We start from the raw sequence: 21,238 nt of genomic DNA, 5'->3' as shown, positions 1-21,238 counted from the left end.
GTGGAAGATACCACTAAGCTCATGATTAAGAAATAACTATCCTTAATATTTTGATATATTTCATTTCAGCCACATATATATATGTTTCATTTCAGGCACATGTGTATATGTAGAAATATTTTTTGTTTTAAAATTTTACATCATTTTGTACTTTTCATTTCACATAAATATCCTTATATAACACAAGTACTTTTCCATTCATAATATACCTGTGACAATGTCCTGTGGCCACAGGCTGAAACTACTATCTAGGCAGAAGACTAAAGATTAATCTGCTGTGATATCTGCCCCCTTTGTATAATTTCTGTACCACTAGTTGGCTCATTTAGTGGCTCATATCAGGCTTTCTTAAGAGCCCTATTTTTCAGCTCAGTGCCCTCTACTACTGTCCCTCTAGTCCTCATGCTTTACCCTTTACTTCAGTATCATCTCTTCTGTGTTCAGCCCAGCGAACACAAGCACTCGGTAAAAATAATGATAAATCTGAATGCATGGAGCTCATGTTTACTGGCTAGATTTAAAAAATGGTGCATTCACCATTCCACTTCAAAAACTCCTCCTCTTAACCTTTAATTTGCATTATGATATATTAGTGTTAGCATTTACTGTAGAATTTTTACCCTGAATTTTAATGCCTTTATAAATTGTTGATGATATTTGCATAAACATCAGCTCATGTGCAGTAGCAATAATGTATATTTTAAAAGTCCTTATTAATAAAAAATGTGTGGTTAATTCGTAAGGCATAAAGCATGGCAAACATATTAACCTGTTTCTGTTTTGATTTTTTTGTTTTATATCATCCAACGTCTTTTAATAATTCTATATATATGCATATATTTACAGTTAAGCTTTTATATGAAATCCAATTTTTCTTTATTTATATTTTTGAAAGTTTTAAGGTGGCAAAGAGAAATCATATAAACATTGCATATTTTAAGTTTCCATTCTTATTATCAATTTAATAATATTCAAATTATGCATCACTTTCTGGTTTGTGTTTGAAGTCTTTCCTATAGTAAAATATTTAATGTTAAGCCTCAAATTTCAATTGCCACTTTGTATGACTCATAAGAATTTTTAAACTTATTTCCCTATCTTATTTACATACCACTTATTTTGTGTCAAATTTCAATGGAATGTTTTATCATATAGAAAATACAAATGATTTCTATGTATAAAATATAAGGGAAAGGGAGACGTTTGTAAATTAGTTTATTTTGGGTGAAGCGTAGACTCCTTTGTGGGCTGACCTTAAAGTTAATTAGAAAGTAAAAGGTAAATTACAGTCCAATGCACCTGACCCTGCCATGCTAAATGCCATTTTCATATCTATGATGACTTTTAGTGAGTAGTAATTTTTTCCTTATCACAACTTTTCAAAAAGATATTTTAATAATGTCTCAAATAGCATGTTTATCTGTATGGAAGATGGCATTTCTTCTGTTCATCCTGGAGAAGGGAGAACCCTTGTACAATGTTACTAGCAATGTAAATTGGTGCAACCATTATGGAAAACAATATAGAGATTCCTTAAAAAATTAGAAAAAAAATAGCAGTACCATGTGATCCAGCAAACTCACTTCTGGATATATGTACCCCCAAAATGAAATCAGTATGTCAAAGATATATCTGCTTCCCCATATTCATTGCAGCATTATTCACAATAGCCAAGATATGGGAACAACTTAAGTGTCCCTTGATAGATGATGAATGGATAAAGAAAATGTGGCCTGAGTTACTGCAACAATCCTTTTATGGTTGTGCTTGCATTAATTCTTGCCTATTTCAGAACTCTCCTATACACAGCAGCCTAAAAAATATGTACAAATGTATTTAAGAAATACACAAACACAAGAAGACAAAAGATAATAAGTGTTTATATATTCCTTAACTACATTTAGATTTTTGTAATCTTTTAGATTACAAAGATTTTGTAGGCTGTAGTCTGTAGAATGAGTCTGTAACAGGCAAGAGTTGATGCAAGAAGATCCATAAACACACTATTTCATTAACCTAGGCCAGAGATAATGTTGACTGAGACCAGGGTGACAACAGTGGAGATGGAGAAAATTGAACAGAGTCCAGGCGTATTTCAGTAGATACAATTGACAGAATTTGATGGGATGAGGAAGATAATGTTTTTGAGGAGGACAAGCAATACATTACAGCAAAGTGGCTGAGAGTATGAGCCCTAAAGCAAGACTGCATGGTTTCAAAACCCAAGTCTGTCATTTTCAGGCTCTGGGACCTCGAACAATTCACTTAACTTCTCTATGTCTTTTATTTATAAAATGACATCATAATTGTACCCACCTCATTGTATTGTAAGACTTAAATGAATTAAAACATTTAATTGATTTTAACTTGGACAGTGCTTATTACATGCTAAGGACACTATAAGTGTTTGTTGTTATAGTGATGGTGATGACATCAGCTTATATAAGTGATCCTGACAAACTAGGTTTGACAAAAGAAGTAATAGTCTTGGTCCTGAACATTTTCAGATTGGAGTTTTATTGAAGATATTATATATATATATATATATACACATACACACACACACACACACATATATTCAAATATATATATATAGTTTTGTTTTGTTTTGAGACGGGTCTTGCTGTATTGCTCAGGCTGGAGTGTGGAGTGCAGTGATGCAATCTTCACTCACTGCAACCTCTGCCTCCCAGGTTCAAGAAATTCTCCTTCCTCAGCCTCCCAAGTAGTGGGGATTACAGGTGCCTGCAACCAAGCATGGTTAATTTTTGTATTTTTAGTAGAGACAGGGTTTCACCATGTTGGCCAGGCTGGTCTAGAATTCCTGACCTCAAGTGATCCACCTGCCTCGGCTTCCCAAAGTGCTGAGATTCCAGGAATGAGCCACTGTGCCTGGCCCTCAAATTATGTTGAACAGGCAATTGGATACATGGGTCTAGATGGAGGAGCCTGGCTGAAGACAGAAGTTTGGTGATCTGGCATAAAAATAGTCATTAAATCAATAAAAATAAGATATTTTTAAAGGAGAAACATTAGAGTGAGGAGAGACAAGGGCCTGTGACAGCTTAAAGAAATTCCAGTTTTAAGGAAGGATGGAAGGCAAAATAACTGGCAAGGGAGACAGAAAAACAGGCAGAGATAGAAAAATCCAAAGAGTGAGATATCACAGAAACCCAAAGCAGAGTTTTTTCAGTAAAAAGAAGAGATAAACTCTTTTAGATGCTTGCTAAGGGGACTACAAAGTTGAGATTGAAAGGTTCCTATTGAACTTAGCACTGAGGGGATTACTGATAATCACAGGAAGTGCATTGTGGGTGGAATGAGGAGACAAGCAAGATGGAAGTGTTTAAGAAAATGAAGTCAGTGAATGTAAACAACTCTTTCGAGTAGTTTGGCTGTGAAAATGGAGTTAGGACAATAGTTTACTTGAAAGGAGGGTTAAGAAGTCTTTCTTGTTTTTCTTCTGTAAGGATGGCTCAAAAATAATTAAATGTTGATGAAAATTCCAATAGTCTGTAGTGGAAGGTTTCTGAGAAAATCTGAGAGACTGTGGTCCAGAAACAAGAAGTTGGAGGAGAAACATTGACTCTATTAATTATGTAGAGAACAGGAAGATGGGGCAAATGCAAGTAGGTTTCTACATTTCACAGTGATACCATTGTCTGCTGGCTTCTATTTTCTCTGTGAAGCAGGAGGCAAAGCTACTTGCAAAGACTGAGAAGGACCATTAAGAGGGATGTATAGAGATAATAAAGAAGGTTTTATATTTCCTTGTGGAAACAGGTAGAGTAATTTGGTTATGCAAACACAGTAGGGTAGAGGAGCAACATCATTACAGCATTGGATGTTTGTGATCATGAATGATCCCATCTGCTCTACTGTGCATGTAATTTTTAACAACAGTAGCTGGCTACTCAGAAGCAGACATGACATGGAGAGAGAGAATGGTTGGGTTTATAAATCAGTTGGAATTTTCATAAAGAACTACCATTCAAGAAAAGACAAGAAAGAGAGTTTGGAGTTTTTTTAAGAAAATTTATTGAAATGGTGTACCATGGAATCTAAACTGAATAAGGATGGAAGTAAAGAAAGGAGAGGACCATAACTGGGCATAACTACATACTTTATTGACTTAGATTTGCCAGTGCAGTTGAAGGACTGTAGAGATAGAATTAATTCAACAGCAAAGTTGGAAGAAGAAACTGTGATAACTGTGCCAATTTCTTGATAACTAGGATGGTAAAATGATACTCTTTCTACCCCTGAGTAACTATAATATCAAGCACACACTTAGGTATTTTTGCATTTCATTTCCACAGTACTTGCAAGTGAGGTGACCAAAAAACAGTTTTAGACTCTTAAACTTAGTGTTTAAAATGAGAAGGCTGAGAGATAGTCTGCTTATGGAGAAAGTTGGAGTATTTCCCCAGTGCCCCAACCCCCTGCCACTTGTACCATCACAGTCGAAAGAAGGGAAGAGTCTCCTACTTAACAAGGTGAGATAGATGTTAAGAAACTACTACTTGGAGAACTTGCTATCTACCACCCTAGACTTAGAAAAAGTCAACGGATTAGTGTTTGACACATTCTTGAAAAATTATAAAGTAAAAACTTGTGGCTGAATTTCTTTACCTAATCAAGTTTCAGCTGCACTGTCACTGACAACAGGACAGAGGTGACTGTTTCCCTTGGACCATATGTAGGAAACATGTGGGAGGAGTGTCATGTGGGATCATTTGAAAGGCAACTTCCTCCAGAAGGGATTTTTGACAGCATAAGTGGATTTCAACATAAAGAGACCAGGTAGACTATCACATGCAGACACCATGAGTGTGTCATACGTCACCAGGCAGAAGATGTGTGTTACCTACATAGAAAGAACAACAATCTGATGTTCTTATTTGGATAATAGGAGTCTCATAAAATCTCATAAAATTGCCCACCAGATGGAGTCATTTCAAAAATTCACCATGCCTGGAAAGTACTAATACCATTTTAAAATTAATACACAGTCAAATAAGACTTCTCCTAATCCTTACCACTCCTCTCCTGATCCTGTTCTTCTCTTGACATTCCAAATGTTGAAGGTTTAAAAACTGAGTGTAGCAAGTGGTGAGAAGAATTGGAACTAGGAGAGAAAGAGAAAGTCAAACTCACAAACCTCCTTCCAGCTATGGGTTTTCAAGCAGGCCTGATCTAGGGGATAAGAGAATGCTTAAGTTTTAAAATTGGGATTTTTCTTATTAAATAGGGCACTGTTTAACTACTGAAATGAAGCTATTCTCCTGACTAAACATAACTGAAAAACCATTCATTAAATGAAATGACCGGAAAAGTTATTGGTTCTTCTTTGAATTTCGCCACAGGAACAGGAAGAATCAAACCAACAAAGGGTGTTTACAGGGTCATGGGTGAGAAAAAGAATGAAGTTGCTTTTGGCTTACACCCTAGAAAGTCATCTCTTAAATAAAACACTTACATTTGGACTAGTGATTCCCCAAGTGAAACCATTTCAGGATGTGCCATTGTCCAAGGTGTAACTATGGGGGTGGGGTGACTGAGGTGGAGAACTGAAAATCGTTGGAAATGAGATAAAAAATCTGTGAGGCCAGGATATTTGAAGGGCTATTCATGAACATAGTGTAGTCATTCAGTCACTGACAAGATTTGGACTAAGGAAGATGATTATGTGCTGAGTGCAAATGTTATCTTAAATGACAGTGGGTGACCAGGAGATCAAAATATAATGGTCAAAGGAATGGGGAGAGAAAGAGATATCCAAGTTACATGATCCTTAAAAAAAATGGATTTATTTTTTGTGTGAGTGGAGGATTAATGTTCTGGAATAGACAGTGGGAGCAAAGAGGACACTGACTTATCTCTCAATGCTGAGGTATATGGTGTTGAAAACATTCCACTTCAGGAGTAATATCCCCTGGGAACCATCCATTAAGGTGTGTAGATGGGGAAACCCTTCTTAAAGAAGTTTAGGGACTTATTGAGTATGTACCACCAGTATCAACAGAAAAATAATGAAAAGCTTTGGGAGTAGTGGTGAGAAGGAAAGACATGGGGGAAGAGTTGGGTAAGAGACAAGAAAGAAGGATGAAGAAATGAATGAAATTGGGTTTTTAAAATATTTCAGTGGCTTCAGCTTAAATACTTTTATTGCTACATCTCTGTTGATGGAAAGATAAATGCTATATTAGTCAGCTCATATCACCATAACAAAACACCACAGACTAAGTGGCTTAAACAATAAAAATTTATTTCTTGCAGTTCTGAAGATTGGATCAGGGTCTGTCAGGGTCAGTGTCTGGTGAGGGCTCTCTCCTGGCATTGCAGACAGACGCCTTCTTGTGGCTTTTTCCATAGCAGAGAGAGAGAGAGAGAGAGAGAGAGGAATCAAGCTCTCTCATGAGTCCTCTTATAAGGACATAATCCTATCAGACCAGGGCCACATCCTCAAAGGAAGGCACAGTATCTTCCAAATGCCCCATTGCCAAATACAATCACATCAGGAGTTAGGGTTTCAACATATGAATTGGTGCAGGTGGTGGGACACAAACATTCAGTCCATAACAAATACAGAGCAGTTCTCATGGTAGTTTTTTGTTGTTGTTGAACAGAACTCAGGCATGGGAACCAAATATCGAACAAAGAAGGGCCACGTGACATGTAAACTTATGTGTTTGTGCATTGCCTACTCTTCTACCATTGGTGGACTGACAACAATCACTGGTACCTCCACCAACTTGATCTTTGCAGAGTATTTCAATACGTAAGTAACCTTATTGGATTGGTGATTTAACATAAGGGCAGCACACAAATTATAAAAATTATTCTTACCTGATTCAGAGAATTCAAGTACAGAGATGTTATGTTAACTCTCCCTTGTTTCCCTTCAGGACATCTATAGATCTACAGACCTTCCTTTATACTGAGAATTTAATATTCAGGGAATACTGAATTAACTTGTGCCAACAGATTTCCCAGGTCAGCTCTGAGGGGATAACTCTTGGCTGACCACCCTTAACAAACAGGAAAAACATTTTTCATTGAAAATAATACCACAAATGGTAGTTAACTAAAGTGAAAAGGAATTATTTTCTTGGGACAATTTATGTAGGGTTTGGGGACCAACATGTGAACTTAAGTAATGAATGGTGAACAGAGGTATTAATTTTGGAAGGCTTGGCTTTGGAATTCAAAAAAGATTTGAAAGATTGAACAATTGCAATAAGTGTCAGTAATAAAGTATTCTACAGATATATGATTCTTAATATGTTTGGAACTGTGATGACAATTCCATTGCAGAAATGGGAATCTGTGGATTCAACAGGTAGAACCCTTGGGTTAAAAAATCCTCAATTTGCAGGTACTTACATTGTGAATTATTTTACTCACTTATTTATTTTTCTGAGACAGGGTCTCACTCTGCTGCCCAGGCTGGAGGACAGTGGTGCGATCTCAGCTCACTGCAACTTTTGCCAAGTGATTGTCGTGCCTCAGCCTCCCGAGTAGCTGGGATTACAGGCATGCACCATAATACCCAGCTAATTTTTGTACTTTTAGTAGACACGGGGTTTTGCCATGTTGGCCAGGCTGGTCTCAAACTCCTGATCTCAAGTGATCCACCTGCCTTGGCCTCCCAAAGTGCTAGGATTATAGGCATGAGCCACTGCACCCGGCCACATTATGAATTTAACAACAAAAAGGTCCATGATTCTCCCAAGACTTAATTTTTTCATATGTAAAATAGTCACAGTTCATAGGGTTATTGTGAGAATTCAATGAAGTAAACTATGTAAAAATATTTTGCGCTATGTAAGTATCATTGAAACAATAGTATGAAAGTCCATGGTGTCATATGTGCACTCAGACTGGTTCTACTAAAAGAACAGATAATAATCAGAATTTCAAGAAGATAGACACGATTGAGAAAGCCTAGGAACAGGATTTGGGTTCACAGAAAAATTAGAGTTTAGAGGCAGGAAAACTACTCTCTGTGAAGTAGATTCATAGACTCTATGAATTTTCTGAAATTATTTGCAAAATGTTGTGCATGCACGGATTCTCTAAGAAATACAAGACTCAAAGAATGTCAATCTCCATTCTAGAAAGAATGGGTGTTTGTGTTCAAAGAACACTGGTATAGGAGTTTAGGATCAATATTACACAAACCTCCAAGAGTATCGTTTCTATGAATACACATCCATTATCTACACTCCAATTACTGACTTAGAAAACTTTAAAAGGTTTTTGGTTTATAAATGAGAGGCTTCTGAAATTCACAGTACCAGTGAGGATTTATCCGACGTATCCCCTAATTTAAGACAAGAAATGCACCTGACATCTTTTTGAAAATGACTTATATCCTTTCTCATGAATTCTCCAAGAGAAGGGATTCCACATCTTAGTTCCTGCCTGTTAATTTCTTTTTCTAATATCCAGACCAAATTCTTATGCTTCATCTTTGTTGATATTAGAGAACTGCTGGTTTCCATCATTCTCATGAAATTAGTTGATACAGTCAAGTAATTCATATTACTCTGTAAGATCACAATATGGTAAATACTATGGAAGAAATTTTGACATGGCAGAGTTTGGACTTAGACCTCAATTCAGATTTCAAGCTCACCATATATTAGCTTAACTTCTGTGACTATCAGTTTCCTTTTCTGTAAAATGGGGATGATACTAGAACTTACAACATTATTGAAATAATTAAATGCCATAATGCACATGTGGCTCTAGCAGAGGGTCTGGCACATAGTAACTTGTCAATAATGTTAGCTGTTGTTATTGCCACTGCTCTACTTTTGCCATGGCTGTTAAAAATCTCAGCCTGGATCATGAATGATAAATAGTTAATATTTTGAGGAAAATCCTCTGGAAGTACACACACACAAAATGGAAAAGTAGCTTTATCTCAGAGATAATCAAAACTGTCATCAGTCAAAAGGTCTATAATTGGTGTGCAATTATAGTATCTGTAGTAGCATACTATGACACTTAATGCCCAAAATCTGTTCCAAGGTTATAAATTTCCAAGACTACATTCATTTTTTGAAGCTATGTTCTGAGTATTTCATGGGTATTAAAGTTATTTGTTTTGCAGTGGGGCATAAGTTGCATATAACATATAAGTTACATGCAGTGACAATGACTCTTCCTAAGAGTCAACCTTGACGTGTAAATGTGCTTTAGGTCAAAGCACATCTCTGTGTTATGGGGCATCATTTCTACAATTGTTTTAAAATGCCAAGAAAACATAAAGTTTGTACTCCAGCCTGTGGATGTTTTGTAATATATGTGTCATTTTCTCTTTTTACCTGGGAGCTAAAATTGAGGATATAATGGTTTAATGAACAGAGGTTGTGTTTTAAACTCCTCCTGGGTTAAAAATCCAGTTTGACTACACAATCTGACTTTGAGCAATGCACTTAGCCCCCTAAGACTCAGTTTCTTCCTGTGTAAAATAAAAATTTAATGCTTTGTTCACAGGATTTTTGACAAAATTAAAAGTGCTTAGCTCATCTGCTCATTTCTACCTAACCTCTAAAACTTACAGTGCCCCAAGAGAAGCACTTCAGTTTCTCTTCTAAATCTCCATTACTCCTTAAATGATCAGACCCATTTCTATGTTTGTAATACCACCTACGTGCTGATAACTACCAATTTTATATCTCTATCCCTGCCCTTTCCTCTGAATTTCAGACTTATTTATCCAGCTGCATTCCAACATGACCACTTCAAAAACTGAGGGACATCTCAAATCATCACATCCCAAAACAGCACGCTTGATCTGCCACCTCTCCCCTGCCCTCCTGCTAATCCAACCTCCCCTCAGACTTCACCATTTCAACATATGACATCTTTTCTCCATTTCCTAGGTTTTATTCCAAATATATCTAAAATCTATTGCCTTCTGTTTATTTCACATGTAAACTAAAATCTACTCCACTCTACCCTACTTCTGAGGGACTTTATCTTCTAATAGGTTTCCCTGTGTATTCCTCTTCTACTGCTACCTTACAAATGGCAATCAACTTAGTGGCTTAACACAGCACACATTTATTATCTCATGATTTTTGTGGGTCAACAGTTCAGGAAGAAAGGGGCAGAGCAAGATGGTGGAATACAGGGCTCCATGGATAGTACCCTGTGCAAGGACACCAATTTAACATCTATCTACATACAGAAAAGCACCTTCATAAGGACCAAAAATCAGGTGAGCACTCACAGTAGCTCCTTTTAATTTCATATCATTGAAAGAGGCACTGAAGAGGTAGAGAAAACAGTGTAAAATCACAGATGCTGCCCCTCCCTCATTCCCTGGCAGTGGCAGCATGTTGCAGAGAGCATTCTTGTGCTGTGGGGAGAGGAGGAGCCCAGCAATTGTAAGGCATTGAAATCAATGCTGTCCTGTTATAGCAGAAAGAAAAACAGGACCAAACTCAGCAGACGCCCACACACCAAGGGAGCATTTAAACCAGCTGTAGCCAGAGAAGAAGTGCCCATCCCAGCAGTTGGAACTTGACTTCCCACAACCCTCACCACTGCGGGCTAAAGTGTTCTGGGGCCAAAAATAACTCTGAAAGGAAGTCTAGGGCACAAAAACTACAACTCCTAGGCATCTTCTAGTGCTGAACTGTGCCTTGAGCCAGAGGACTTGTGTGGGGGGAATGTAGTCTACTGGGACAAAAGACAGGGCAGCTAAGGGACTCCTGACATCCCTCTTCACTAACTCCACGTTGCACAGATTGCAGCTCCAAAAAAAGACTCCTTCCTACTGCTCGAGGAGAGGAGAGGGAAGAGTGGAGAGGACTTTGTCTTGCATCTTGGATACCAGCTCAGCCACAGCAAGTTAGGGCACTGGCCCCCTTTCCAGGCCCTAGCTTTAGGACGACATTTCTAGACACACCCTGGGCCAGAATGAAATCTGTTGTTTTGAAGAAAAAGACCAAGCCTGGGAGGTTGCATCAACTGCTAACTAAAGAGCTCTTCGTCAGCCGGGTGCGGTGGCTCACGACTGTAATCCCAGCACTTTGGGAGGCCGAGGCGGGCAGATCCCGAGGTCAGGAGCTCAAAACCAGCCTGGCCAACATAGTGAAACCCCATCTTTACTTAAAAATACAAAAATTAGCCAGGCATGGTGGCACATATCTGTAGTCCCAGCTACTCAGGAGGCTGAGGCAGGAGAATCGCTTGAATTTGGGAGGCAGAGGTTGTGGTGAGCCAAGATCGCGCTACTGCACTCCAGCCTGGGCAATAGAGTGAGACTCCATCAAAAAAAAAAAAAAAAAAAGTTCTTGCCCCTGAAAGCAAGACTCAGGAACTACATCAAGAGCTTTGAGTGAGACTGTAGAGACTCTAAGAGTTGCTGGCTTCAGGTGAGAATCAGTGCATTCTTAGCTGTGGTGGCTGTGGGTTGAGACTCCTGCTTAACAAAAGCACAGGGAAAACTAAAGAGGACTTTGGCTTGCACTTTAGGTGCCAGCTTGGCCACAGGGGTGTAGAGCACCATGCAGGTTCTTAAGGTCTCTGATTCCTTGACTTGGCTCTTGGATGGCATTTATGGACCTGTCCTGGGAAGGAGGGGGAGTCCTCTGCCCTGAAAGGTGAGTCCCAGGCCAGGCAGTATTCACACAAGCTGACTGAAGAGCCCTCGGACCTTAAGGGAACATCAGTGGTAGTTTGGCAATGCTCCCCATGGATCTGTGGTGGCAGTGGACACAGGGTGAGCTTTCACTGCCTTTGGAAAGGGGTGGGAGAGTGGGAAAGACTATGTCTTGTGGTTTGAGTGCTAGCTGAGCCATAGTACATTAGAACATCAAGCCTCACCCTATACATGAAAAATAAAAAGCAAGAAACTAAACCATATCACTAGAGAAACTCACCTTCACTAAAAGCTTCCTTTTATTGAAAGAAGTAGAGATAAAAGGAAGACCACAAAACAACCAGAAAATAATAACAAAATGGCAAGAGTAAGTCCTTACTTATCAATAGTAACATTGAATGTAAGTGGACTAAACTCTCCAATCCAAAGACATAGAGTGGTTACGTGGATAAAAAACAAGATCTATTGGACAGTTGCCTACAAGAAACACACTTACCCAACAAAGACACAAGTTGACTGAAAATAAAGAGATAGAAAAATATATTCCATGCCAATGGAAACCAAAAAGGAGCAGGTGTCACTATACTCATATCAGGCAAAATGGATTTCATGACAAAAAGTATAAGAAGAGACAAAGAAGGTCACTATATAATGATAAAGAAGTCAATCCAGCAAGAGGATATAACAGTTGGAAATATATATGCAACCAACATGGGAGCTCCCAGGTACATAAAGCAGATATTATTAGAGCTAGAGAGAGAGGGAGAGAGAGAGAGAAAGAGACCTCAATACGATAATGGCTAAAGACTTCAACACCCCACCTTCAGCATTAGATGGACCTTCCAAACAGAAAATCAACAAAGAAACATTGGACTTAATCTGCACTATAGGCCAAATGGATCTAATAGATATTTACAGAACATATCATCAAATGGCTGCAGTATACACATTCTTTTCCTCAGCACATGGACCATTCTCAAGGATAGACCATATGTTAGGTCACAAAAAGAGTCTTAAAACATTCAAAAAATTGAAATAATATCAAACATCTTCTCTAACCACAATAGAATAAAGCTAATAATCAAATACAAGAGGAATTTTGGAAACTATAAAAGCATATGAAAATTAAACAATATGCTCCTGAATGACCACTGGGTCAATAAAGAAATTCAGAAGGAAATTGAAAAATTTTTTGAAACAAATGTTAATGGAAACACAACATATCAAAATCTATGGAATACAGCAAAAACAGTACCAAGAGGGAAGTTTATAGCTCTAAGTGCCTACATCAGAAAAAAAAAGAAAAACTTCAAATAACCTAACGATGCATCTTAAAGAATGAGAAAAGCAAGAGGAAACCAAACCCAAAGTTAGTAGAAGATTATCAGAGTAGAATTAAGTTAAATTGAAATAAAGAAAACAATACCAAAAAAATCAATGAAAACAAAAAGTTGCTTTTTTTAAAAAGTTAAACAAAATTGGCAAATCTTTAGTCAGACTAAGAAAGCAAGAGAAAAGATCCAAATATTTAAAATCAGAGATGAAAAAGGAGTAATTATAGCTGATACTGCAGAAATTCAAAGGATCATTAGTAGTGACTATGAGCAGCTATATGCCAATAAATTAGAAAACCTAGAAGAAATGGACAAATTCCTAGCCATGTACAATCTACCAAGATTGAACCATGAGGAAATCCAAAACCTGAACAAACTAATAACAAGTAATGAGATTGAAGCCATAATAAAATTCTTCCAGTAAAGAAAAGCCTGGGACCCAATGGCTTCACTGCTGAATCCTTCCAAATATTTAAAGGAGAAATAATATCAATCCTACTCAAACTATTCCAAAAATATAGGAGGGAATACTTTCAAACGCTATGAGTCCAGTATTACCTTGGTACCAAAACCAGACAAAGACACATAAACAAAGGAAACTACAGAGAAATATCCCTTATGAATATTGATGCAAAAATCCTCAACAAAATACTAACAAACTGAATTCAACAAATACATTAAAAAGATCATTCATCATGACCAAATGGCATTTATCCCTGGGTTGCAAAGATGTGTCAACATATGCAAATAAATGAATGTAATAATACATCATAACAACAAAATGAAGGACCAAAACTATATGAACATTTTAATTTATGCTGAAAAAGCATTTCATAAAATTCAACATCCCTTCACAATAAAACCCTCAAAAAATTTGTAAAGAAGGAAAATACCTTAACAATTTTTTTTAAAAAAAGAAGCTGTATATGACAGACAACAGACCCACAGCTAGTATTATACTGAATGGGTAAAAAAACTGAAAGATTTTTCTCTAAGATCTGCAGCATGAAAATGATGCCCACTTTCAACACTGTTATTCAACATAGTACTGGAAGTTCTAGCTAGAGCAATCAGACAAGAGAAAGTTAAAAAGGCACCCAAATTGGAAAGGAAAAAGTCAAAGTATCCTTGTTTGCTGATGATATGATCTGATATTTGGAAAAAATGAAAGACTCCACCAAAAAACTGTTAGAACTGATAAACAAATTCAGTAAAGTTGCAGGATATAAAATCAACAAACAAAAATCAGTAGCATTTGTATATACCAACAGTGAATAATCAGAAAAAGAAATCAAAAAATAATTCCATTTATGACAGCCACAAATAAAACTAAGTACCTAAGAATTAACTTAATGAAAGAAGTGATAGATCTCTGTAATATTAACTATAAAACATGGATGAAAGAAATTGAATAGGACACCAAAAATGGAAAGATATTTCATGTTCATGGATAAGAATCAATATTATTAAAAGGTTCATACTACTCAAAGCAATCTACAGATTCAAGGCAATCCCTGTGACAATGCCAATGATATTCTTCACAGAAATAGAAAAAAAAATCCTAAAATTTATATGGAACAACAAAAGAACCAGAATAGCCAAAGCTATCTTTAGCAAAAAGATCAAAACTGTAAGAATCACATTACATGACTTCTAATTACACTGCAGAGCTATAGTAATCAAGACAGCATGGTACTGGTATATAAACAGACACATAGACCAATGAAACAGAATAGAGAACCCAGAAGCAAATCCATACACGTACAGTGAACTCATTTTCGACAAAGGAGTCAAGAATATACACTGGGGAAAGGCAGTCTTTTCCATAAATGGTGCTGGGAACTCTGGATATCCATATGCAGAAGAATAAAACTGGGCCCTTATTTCTTGCCATAAACAAAAATGAAATCAAAATAAATTAAACACTTAAGCTAAGACCTCAAACTATGAAACTACTACAAGAAAACATTGGTTAAACTCTCCACTACATAGGTCTGGGCAAAAATTTCTTGAATAATACCCCACAAGCCCAGGCAACCAAAGCAAAAATGGACAAATAGCATCACATCAAGTTAATAAGCTTCTGCACAGCAAAGGAAACAATCAACAACATGAATAGATAAATCCACGGAATGAGAGAAAATATTTGCAAGTTTTCCATCTAACGAAGTATTAATAACCAAAATATATAAGGAGCTTACACAACTCTATATGGAAAAATCTAATAATACAATTAAAAATGGGCAAAATATTTGGATATTTCTCAAAAGAAGACATACAAATGGCAAACAGGCATATGAAAAGGCATTCAACATCATTGATCATCAGAGAAATTGTAAATCAAAACTACAAAGAGATATCATCTCACCCCAGGTAAAATGGCTTTTATCCAAAAGACAGGCAATAACAAATGCCGGCAGGGATGTAGAGAAAAGGAAACCCTCATACACTGTTGGTAGGAATGTAAATTATTAGTACAACCACTATAGAGAACAGTTTGGAAGTTCCTCAAAAACTAAAATAAAGCTACCATGTGATTCAGCAATCCCACTGCAGGGTATATACCCAAAAGAAAGAAAATCAGTATTTGGAAGGTATATCTGCACTCCCATGTTTGTTGCAATGCTGTGTATATTAATAATAGCCATGATTTGGATGCAACCTAAGTGCCTATCAACGGATGGATGAAGAAAATGTGGTACACATACACAATGGAATACTGTTTAGCCATAAAAAAGAATGAGATCCTGTCATTTGCAACAACATAAATGGAAGTGGAAGTCAGTATGTTAAGTGAAATAAACCAGGTACAGAAAGACATTACATGTTCTCACTGATTTGTGGGATCTAAAATCAAAACAAATGAACTAATGGTGATAGACAGTAGAAGAATGGTGACCAAAGACTGGGAAGGATAACAGGGTGTGGGCTGAAAGGTGGGGATGGTTAATGGGTACAAAATTGGCAGAAAGAATGAATAAGACCTAGTATTTGATAGGACAACAGGGTGACTATAGTTAATAATAATTTAATTGTACATTTAAAAATAACTAAAAGAGTATAATTGGATTGTTTGTAACATAAAGGATAAATGCTTGAGAGGATGGATAACCCCATTTCTATGATCTGATTATTACACATTGAATGCCTGTATCAAAACATCTCATGTACCCCATACATATATACACCAACTATGTACCCACAAAAATTAAAAATTTTAAGAATTTTTTTAAAAAAGACTCCAGGCAAAGGTTAGCTGGGTTCCTCCTCAGGATCTTACCAGGCTGACAGCAGGGTGGCAACTGGGCCTGTAACCTAGACAGGGGCTCAGGGTATTCCTCCAAGCTCATTGATGTTGTCAGTAGAATTTGGTTCCTTGCAGTTTAATTACTGAGGTGTCCATTTTCTTGCTGGCTGTTGGCATGGGGTCACTCTCAGCTTCTAAAGGCTGCCTTCAGGCCCTTGCTACAGGGCCCCTTCCTCTGACAACAGGATGTTTGCTTCTTCAGGCCAGCAGGAAACTCTCTTTTAAGGGCTCACCTGATTAAGTTAGGCCTACCCGGGATAGTTCGTGCTTTTGATTAACTCAGTTTTAATTGCTAGGGACTTTGATTACCTAAGTAAAATCCCTTCACTTTTTTCACTACACAACCTAATCACAGGAGTGATATCTCATCATATTCACAGATTCCATCCACACAGAAGAGGAGATCGTACAAGGCATGTACACCAGGAGGCAGAAATTTGGGGCATATCTTGGAACTCTGTCTACCACATCCTGAACATCACACGCTGTTTCCACTCTTGTTGCCTTCAATCCTGAGAATGCATCCAGGAGCCATTCTGTTTTATGTCAATTACTAATTAGATCATGTCACGTTACTAACTTACTACGTTCCAATTAGTCTTTATTGCATTTGTAATAAAATCCGCATACTTTCGGACTGGCTACAAGGTTATACATGATCTGATCCCTATTGACTACTTCTTTCATGTCACACTCACCTTCACTCATTACCCACAGCCACAGTGGCCTCCTATCTCTCCACAAATGTGACAAACTCATTCCTAACTCAAGGACTTTGTAATTGCTATTTCCTCCGTCTGGAATGCTGTTTCCCAGTTATTCACATGACTGGCTCCTTCTTGCTATTTAGGTCTCATCTAAAATGTTACCTTCTCTGATGGCATTACGTAAAATTTCCCCCTTCGCCAATCACTTTTTATTACATTATTCTGCTTTATTTCCTATTTTGTTATATGTTTACCTGTTTATTGCCTGTGTGCCCCACTTTAACATAAACTTCATGAAAGCCCAGACCAGGTCAATCTCATTCACCACTATGTCCCCAGTAGCTTGGAGAGCACCTGGCACTTGGTAGATACCAAACAGTGTTAGGTAAAAGAAAAGGATTTCATCAGAATTAAGTGTCTTAGCATAGTTCATGACAGAAGAAATCTGTATTTGCTTTAGATGCATGTTTGAAGTCTCTTCACTTGCAGGACATGAGAAAGAGTGGGAAAAGGAACATCACAGCAAAAGAAAATGCTTAGAGTATGCCATATATTTCTTTATTTGTCCAAAATATTCACTCTAGATATAAGGGTAAAGGTTATGATTATAGAGGCATAGTCCCATGTGGTTGTTTATATACTTCCATACTATTAAACTAAAGAAAACATAACAACGAAGTTTAACTTTTTCAGGCTTTCATTTTTCTAAAACTATTCCTCCAGGCAAAAATTCTGAAAAGCCCATCTTCAGTCAAATACATTTTGCAGGATTCTCTCCAGTGGGTAGAGAGAGCTCTGCATACTGATTTCAAGATATGAGCCACAGATGGTGAAAAATGAAATTAGGCTTGAGGACATGGGTCTAAAGCTAATCCAAGCAGCATTTCTGAGTGTTGTTAGGTTGTACAGAATAACATAGGTCATCCTGTAATCCAAGTCTAATGTTAATGGGAAATCAGCTTTTCCCCCATTACTTTATTTTCCAATTGGAGACAACAAACATTTTTCAAAAATGAACAGTTTTCAATAGAGCCTCATGGATGTGATAAAGCATTTTTCCATTCATCACACTGCACATTTTCTAACATCTTTAATTATCATTTGTCACTTTCTAATTGCATAAATATGTAAGCTAATCTTTGGATCTCTTCAAGGTAGATAAAAATTATCCTCCAGTTGCTAAAGATAATTCTAGGGCCTAGGGAGATTAATAACTTTTCATGAGCTCAAAGAAAATGATAGAAAACCTTAGAAATCTAGAGTTTTGAGGGCCCATTATTATTAGGAACCATCTTAAAGTAGAAAAAGAAACACTCTAAAGTGTATAAATTTGCTACATAGATATAACATGAAATATTTTATTACTTATGTGATTTTTAAATGACAAAGTACAAAGTATGATTAAAATAGAAAAAATTGCAAATCAATATTTCTATAAAGTTCTACATATTTTATGACTTCAAACATATTAAAATATGTTAACGATGTTTTTATTACTTCTGTATATCTTTGTTTTTCAGATTTTCAAATTTATCTTTATGTTATTGCTTTTAGAAAAAAAGTAAAGACAACTGTTTCTCAAATTTCCTATTGTTTCTCCATAGTAATAAAATAAATGACTATATAAGAATTTATTTAGTATTAGACATTTTAGAACAATGAATGTGAGATTACCAAAGAAACTGTGCTAGTGTCTGATCTTATGTTGTTGTTGTTGTTGAGTTATTATGTGAGTTTAAAAGTTGAAAATAAGTAGGTAAGATAAAAAAGAAAAGTTGTTGATTTCTTCAGAACTTTTAATTATTTTTATCTGGCTCAGAGTTACTCCATTTGACTGTGCCCCAAAGCACCACCTGGTTCTAGGAATAAAGAGCTACCATATACCTGGTTCGATGGTTGCTGTGCTTTGGAGTAGAAGAAACAGAAAGGAAAACAGCCATGGGAGATGACCTAGGCTGGATCAGAGTCCTTTCACACGGCCAAGAATTCCAGCCACCAAGGTGAAATGGGAACAGACATTCAGTCCCATTAATTTTCACCTGTTCCCATTTCTGCTTGTGTGTCTTTCCTTGTTCATATACTGATGATTTGAGTATTGACAACAAAATGCAAATACCTCATGAACACCCATTTCTTGTGCATTTAATACTCATTAAAACCAAGAACTGCACTGGGTTTTTTCCACAAGCACTTCCTTAAAGATGAAATATAGAGAACAAAAATCAAAACATATCCACTCTTGCTTATATGGGATGCAGTGATAATTATGCAGTTCCAGAATCAAGACAGGAGACAAGGGGTAAAAGTACTCTATTTAATGATGAGTATATTCCAGGACTTCCTTCTTGGACAGAAACACAGGAAAGAGGTGGACTGCTGCTTCCCTGTGACAATCAGAAAGGATTCCACCTGTCTCTCCTTCCCTGAACACGTCTCCATGTTTTCACACAGACGCTATCCTGACTGTGGTTGCCTCAACTTTGGATCATGGTTTACGGTTTCCTTCCCAGCTGCCCTTATCATTCTACTCTTATCCTGGATCTGGCTTCAGTGGCTTTTCCTAGGATTCAAGTAAGTAAATATTTCATGTTAATAGGCTAAATAAAGGTGTCTAGTTTCCCAGTTCTTAGCTTCTTATCCGATGCTCTTTCCCCTATGCCATGCAGGCTACCTTTCTGCATTTTTGTTGCTCACAAAATTAATATACACAAATACGTATTTTAAGGATAAGGTTGAATCTCATTTAAATAATACTGGCTGTGGAACAGTTAATTAAAGATTAGAAAGGGGCCAGATGCGGTGGCTCATGCCTATAATCCCAGCACTTTGAAAGGCCAAGGTGGGAGGATTGCTTGTGCAATCCTCTCTGAGTTCAAGAGCCGCCTGGACAATATGGCAAAACCCTGTCTCTACCAAAAACAAACAAACAAAAAACCAACCAACAAACAAAACAACAAAAAAAACCTCCCCCCTAAAAGGACCATCCAGGCATGGTGGTGTGCGCCTCTGGTCCCAGCTACTCAAGAGGCTAAGGTGGAAGGATTGCTTGAGCTTGCGGGGTGGAGGTTGCTGTGAGCTGAGATCACACCACTGCACTACAGCCTGGGCGACAGAGAACTGTCTCAAAAAATAAAATGAATAAAAATAAAGATTAGGGCCAGGCACAGTGGCTCACACCTGTAATCCCAGCACTTTGGGAGATCAAGGCAATTGGATCACGTGGTCAGGATATCAACACGATCCTGGTCAACATGGTGAAACTCCATCTCTACTAAAGAAACACAAAAAATAGCCAGGTGTGGTGGGTAGTCCCAGCTACTCAGGAGGCCGAGGAAGGAGAATTGCTTGAACCCAGGAGGCGGAGGTTGCAGTGAGCCACGATCTCGCCATTGCACTCCAGCCTGGATGACAGAGCGAGACTCTTGTCTCAAATAAATAAATAAAAATAAAGATTAGAAAACAAATCATCTAAGTGTCCTTTGAGTCCTAAGATGATAAGATATTGAAGGGCATAAATAACTCAATCTGATGTCCAGCTTGTTAAAGGGGAATTTTAAGGTTTGCCCCTCCACTTGGTTTAATGTGGAGATTTCCTTGGGTTATCAAGCTACTTACACTGTGACCTATAGGGCTTCCTGCATCATGCTAGCACCAAAATTGACATCCCTTTCAATATACCAAGTACAATAAAGATCTGAGGATGTTCTCTGTGGAAAGAATATTGTTTTAGGAATTACTAGACCAGGAATAAAATTCTGGCTTCTCAGAGGCCAGATAAGAGATCATTGCAAATCCAGACCCATTCTTAGTCTCAGTGTCTTCAATTGTAAGATGATAGAATTTACCCAGAAAATCAGTAAGATCCCTTCCAAGGCTATAATTCTAACACATCTGGGCCTAAGTTGAACACATAGAAGTCAAAGTAAAAAAAAAAATGTTGACCAATAAAGACGACTGATGCCACAAAAATGTCAAATACATGCATTCAAAGACAACTTCAACATATTATCTTGGCTGGGATCAAAGCTGGTAGGTCATAAGTACCAATGAGTTACATGACTTAGATGACAACCAGCATTTGAAATTATGAAGGGCTCCAGAGCAAAATCTAAAATGCAGCCTGTAAATTCTACTCATTTAACAATACTCCTAAAAGAAAGGTGAAGTCGCTGTATATCAAATCTTGAGTACTTTTTTTCCTGAAAAACAAAACAGCTCAAATTTATTTTTGTGGGGTTTTATTTAAATAATTTCAAGGACCTATGAA

The 21,238-nt window shown here is 37.2% G+C and overlaps 1 protein-coding gene across 4 annotated transcripts in view; it reads left to right on the top strand.

Moving 5' to 3' along the window:
• Positions 1-21,238, top strand: part of SLC13A1 (solute carrier family 13 member 1) — an 89,276-nt gene that overhangs the window by 49,826 nt on the left and 18,212 nt on the right. For 3 of the 4 annotated variants that reach the window (XM_009454117.4, XM_063815556.1, XM_016958087.3), the window contains 2 exons: positions 6,630-6,781; positions 19,423-19,542. In XM_009454117.4, coding sequence (XP_009452392.1) covers positions 6,630-6,781; positions 19,423-19,542 — 272 coding nt within the window. Of the gene's footprint in view, positions 1-4,361; positions 4,497-5,366; positions 5,535-6,629; positions 6,782-19,422; positions 19,543-21,238 lie in introns of those variants that run through there. The other variant, XM_016958088.1, reaches the window with a different exon arrangement.

Source organism: Pan troglodytes, chromosome 6 (assembly GCF_028858775.2).
Source record: "Pan troglodytes isolate AG18354 chromosome 6, NHGRI_mPanTro3-v2.0_pri, whole genome shotgun sequence".
Lineage (NCBI taxonomy): Eukaryota > Metazoa > Chordata > Mammalia > Primates > Hominidae > Pan > Pan troglodytes.
Note: the sequence above shows the minus strand (reverse complement) of the source record. Positions and strands in the feature narration are given on the sequence as shown.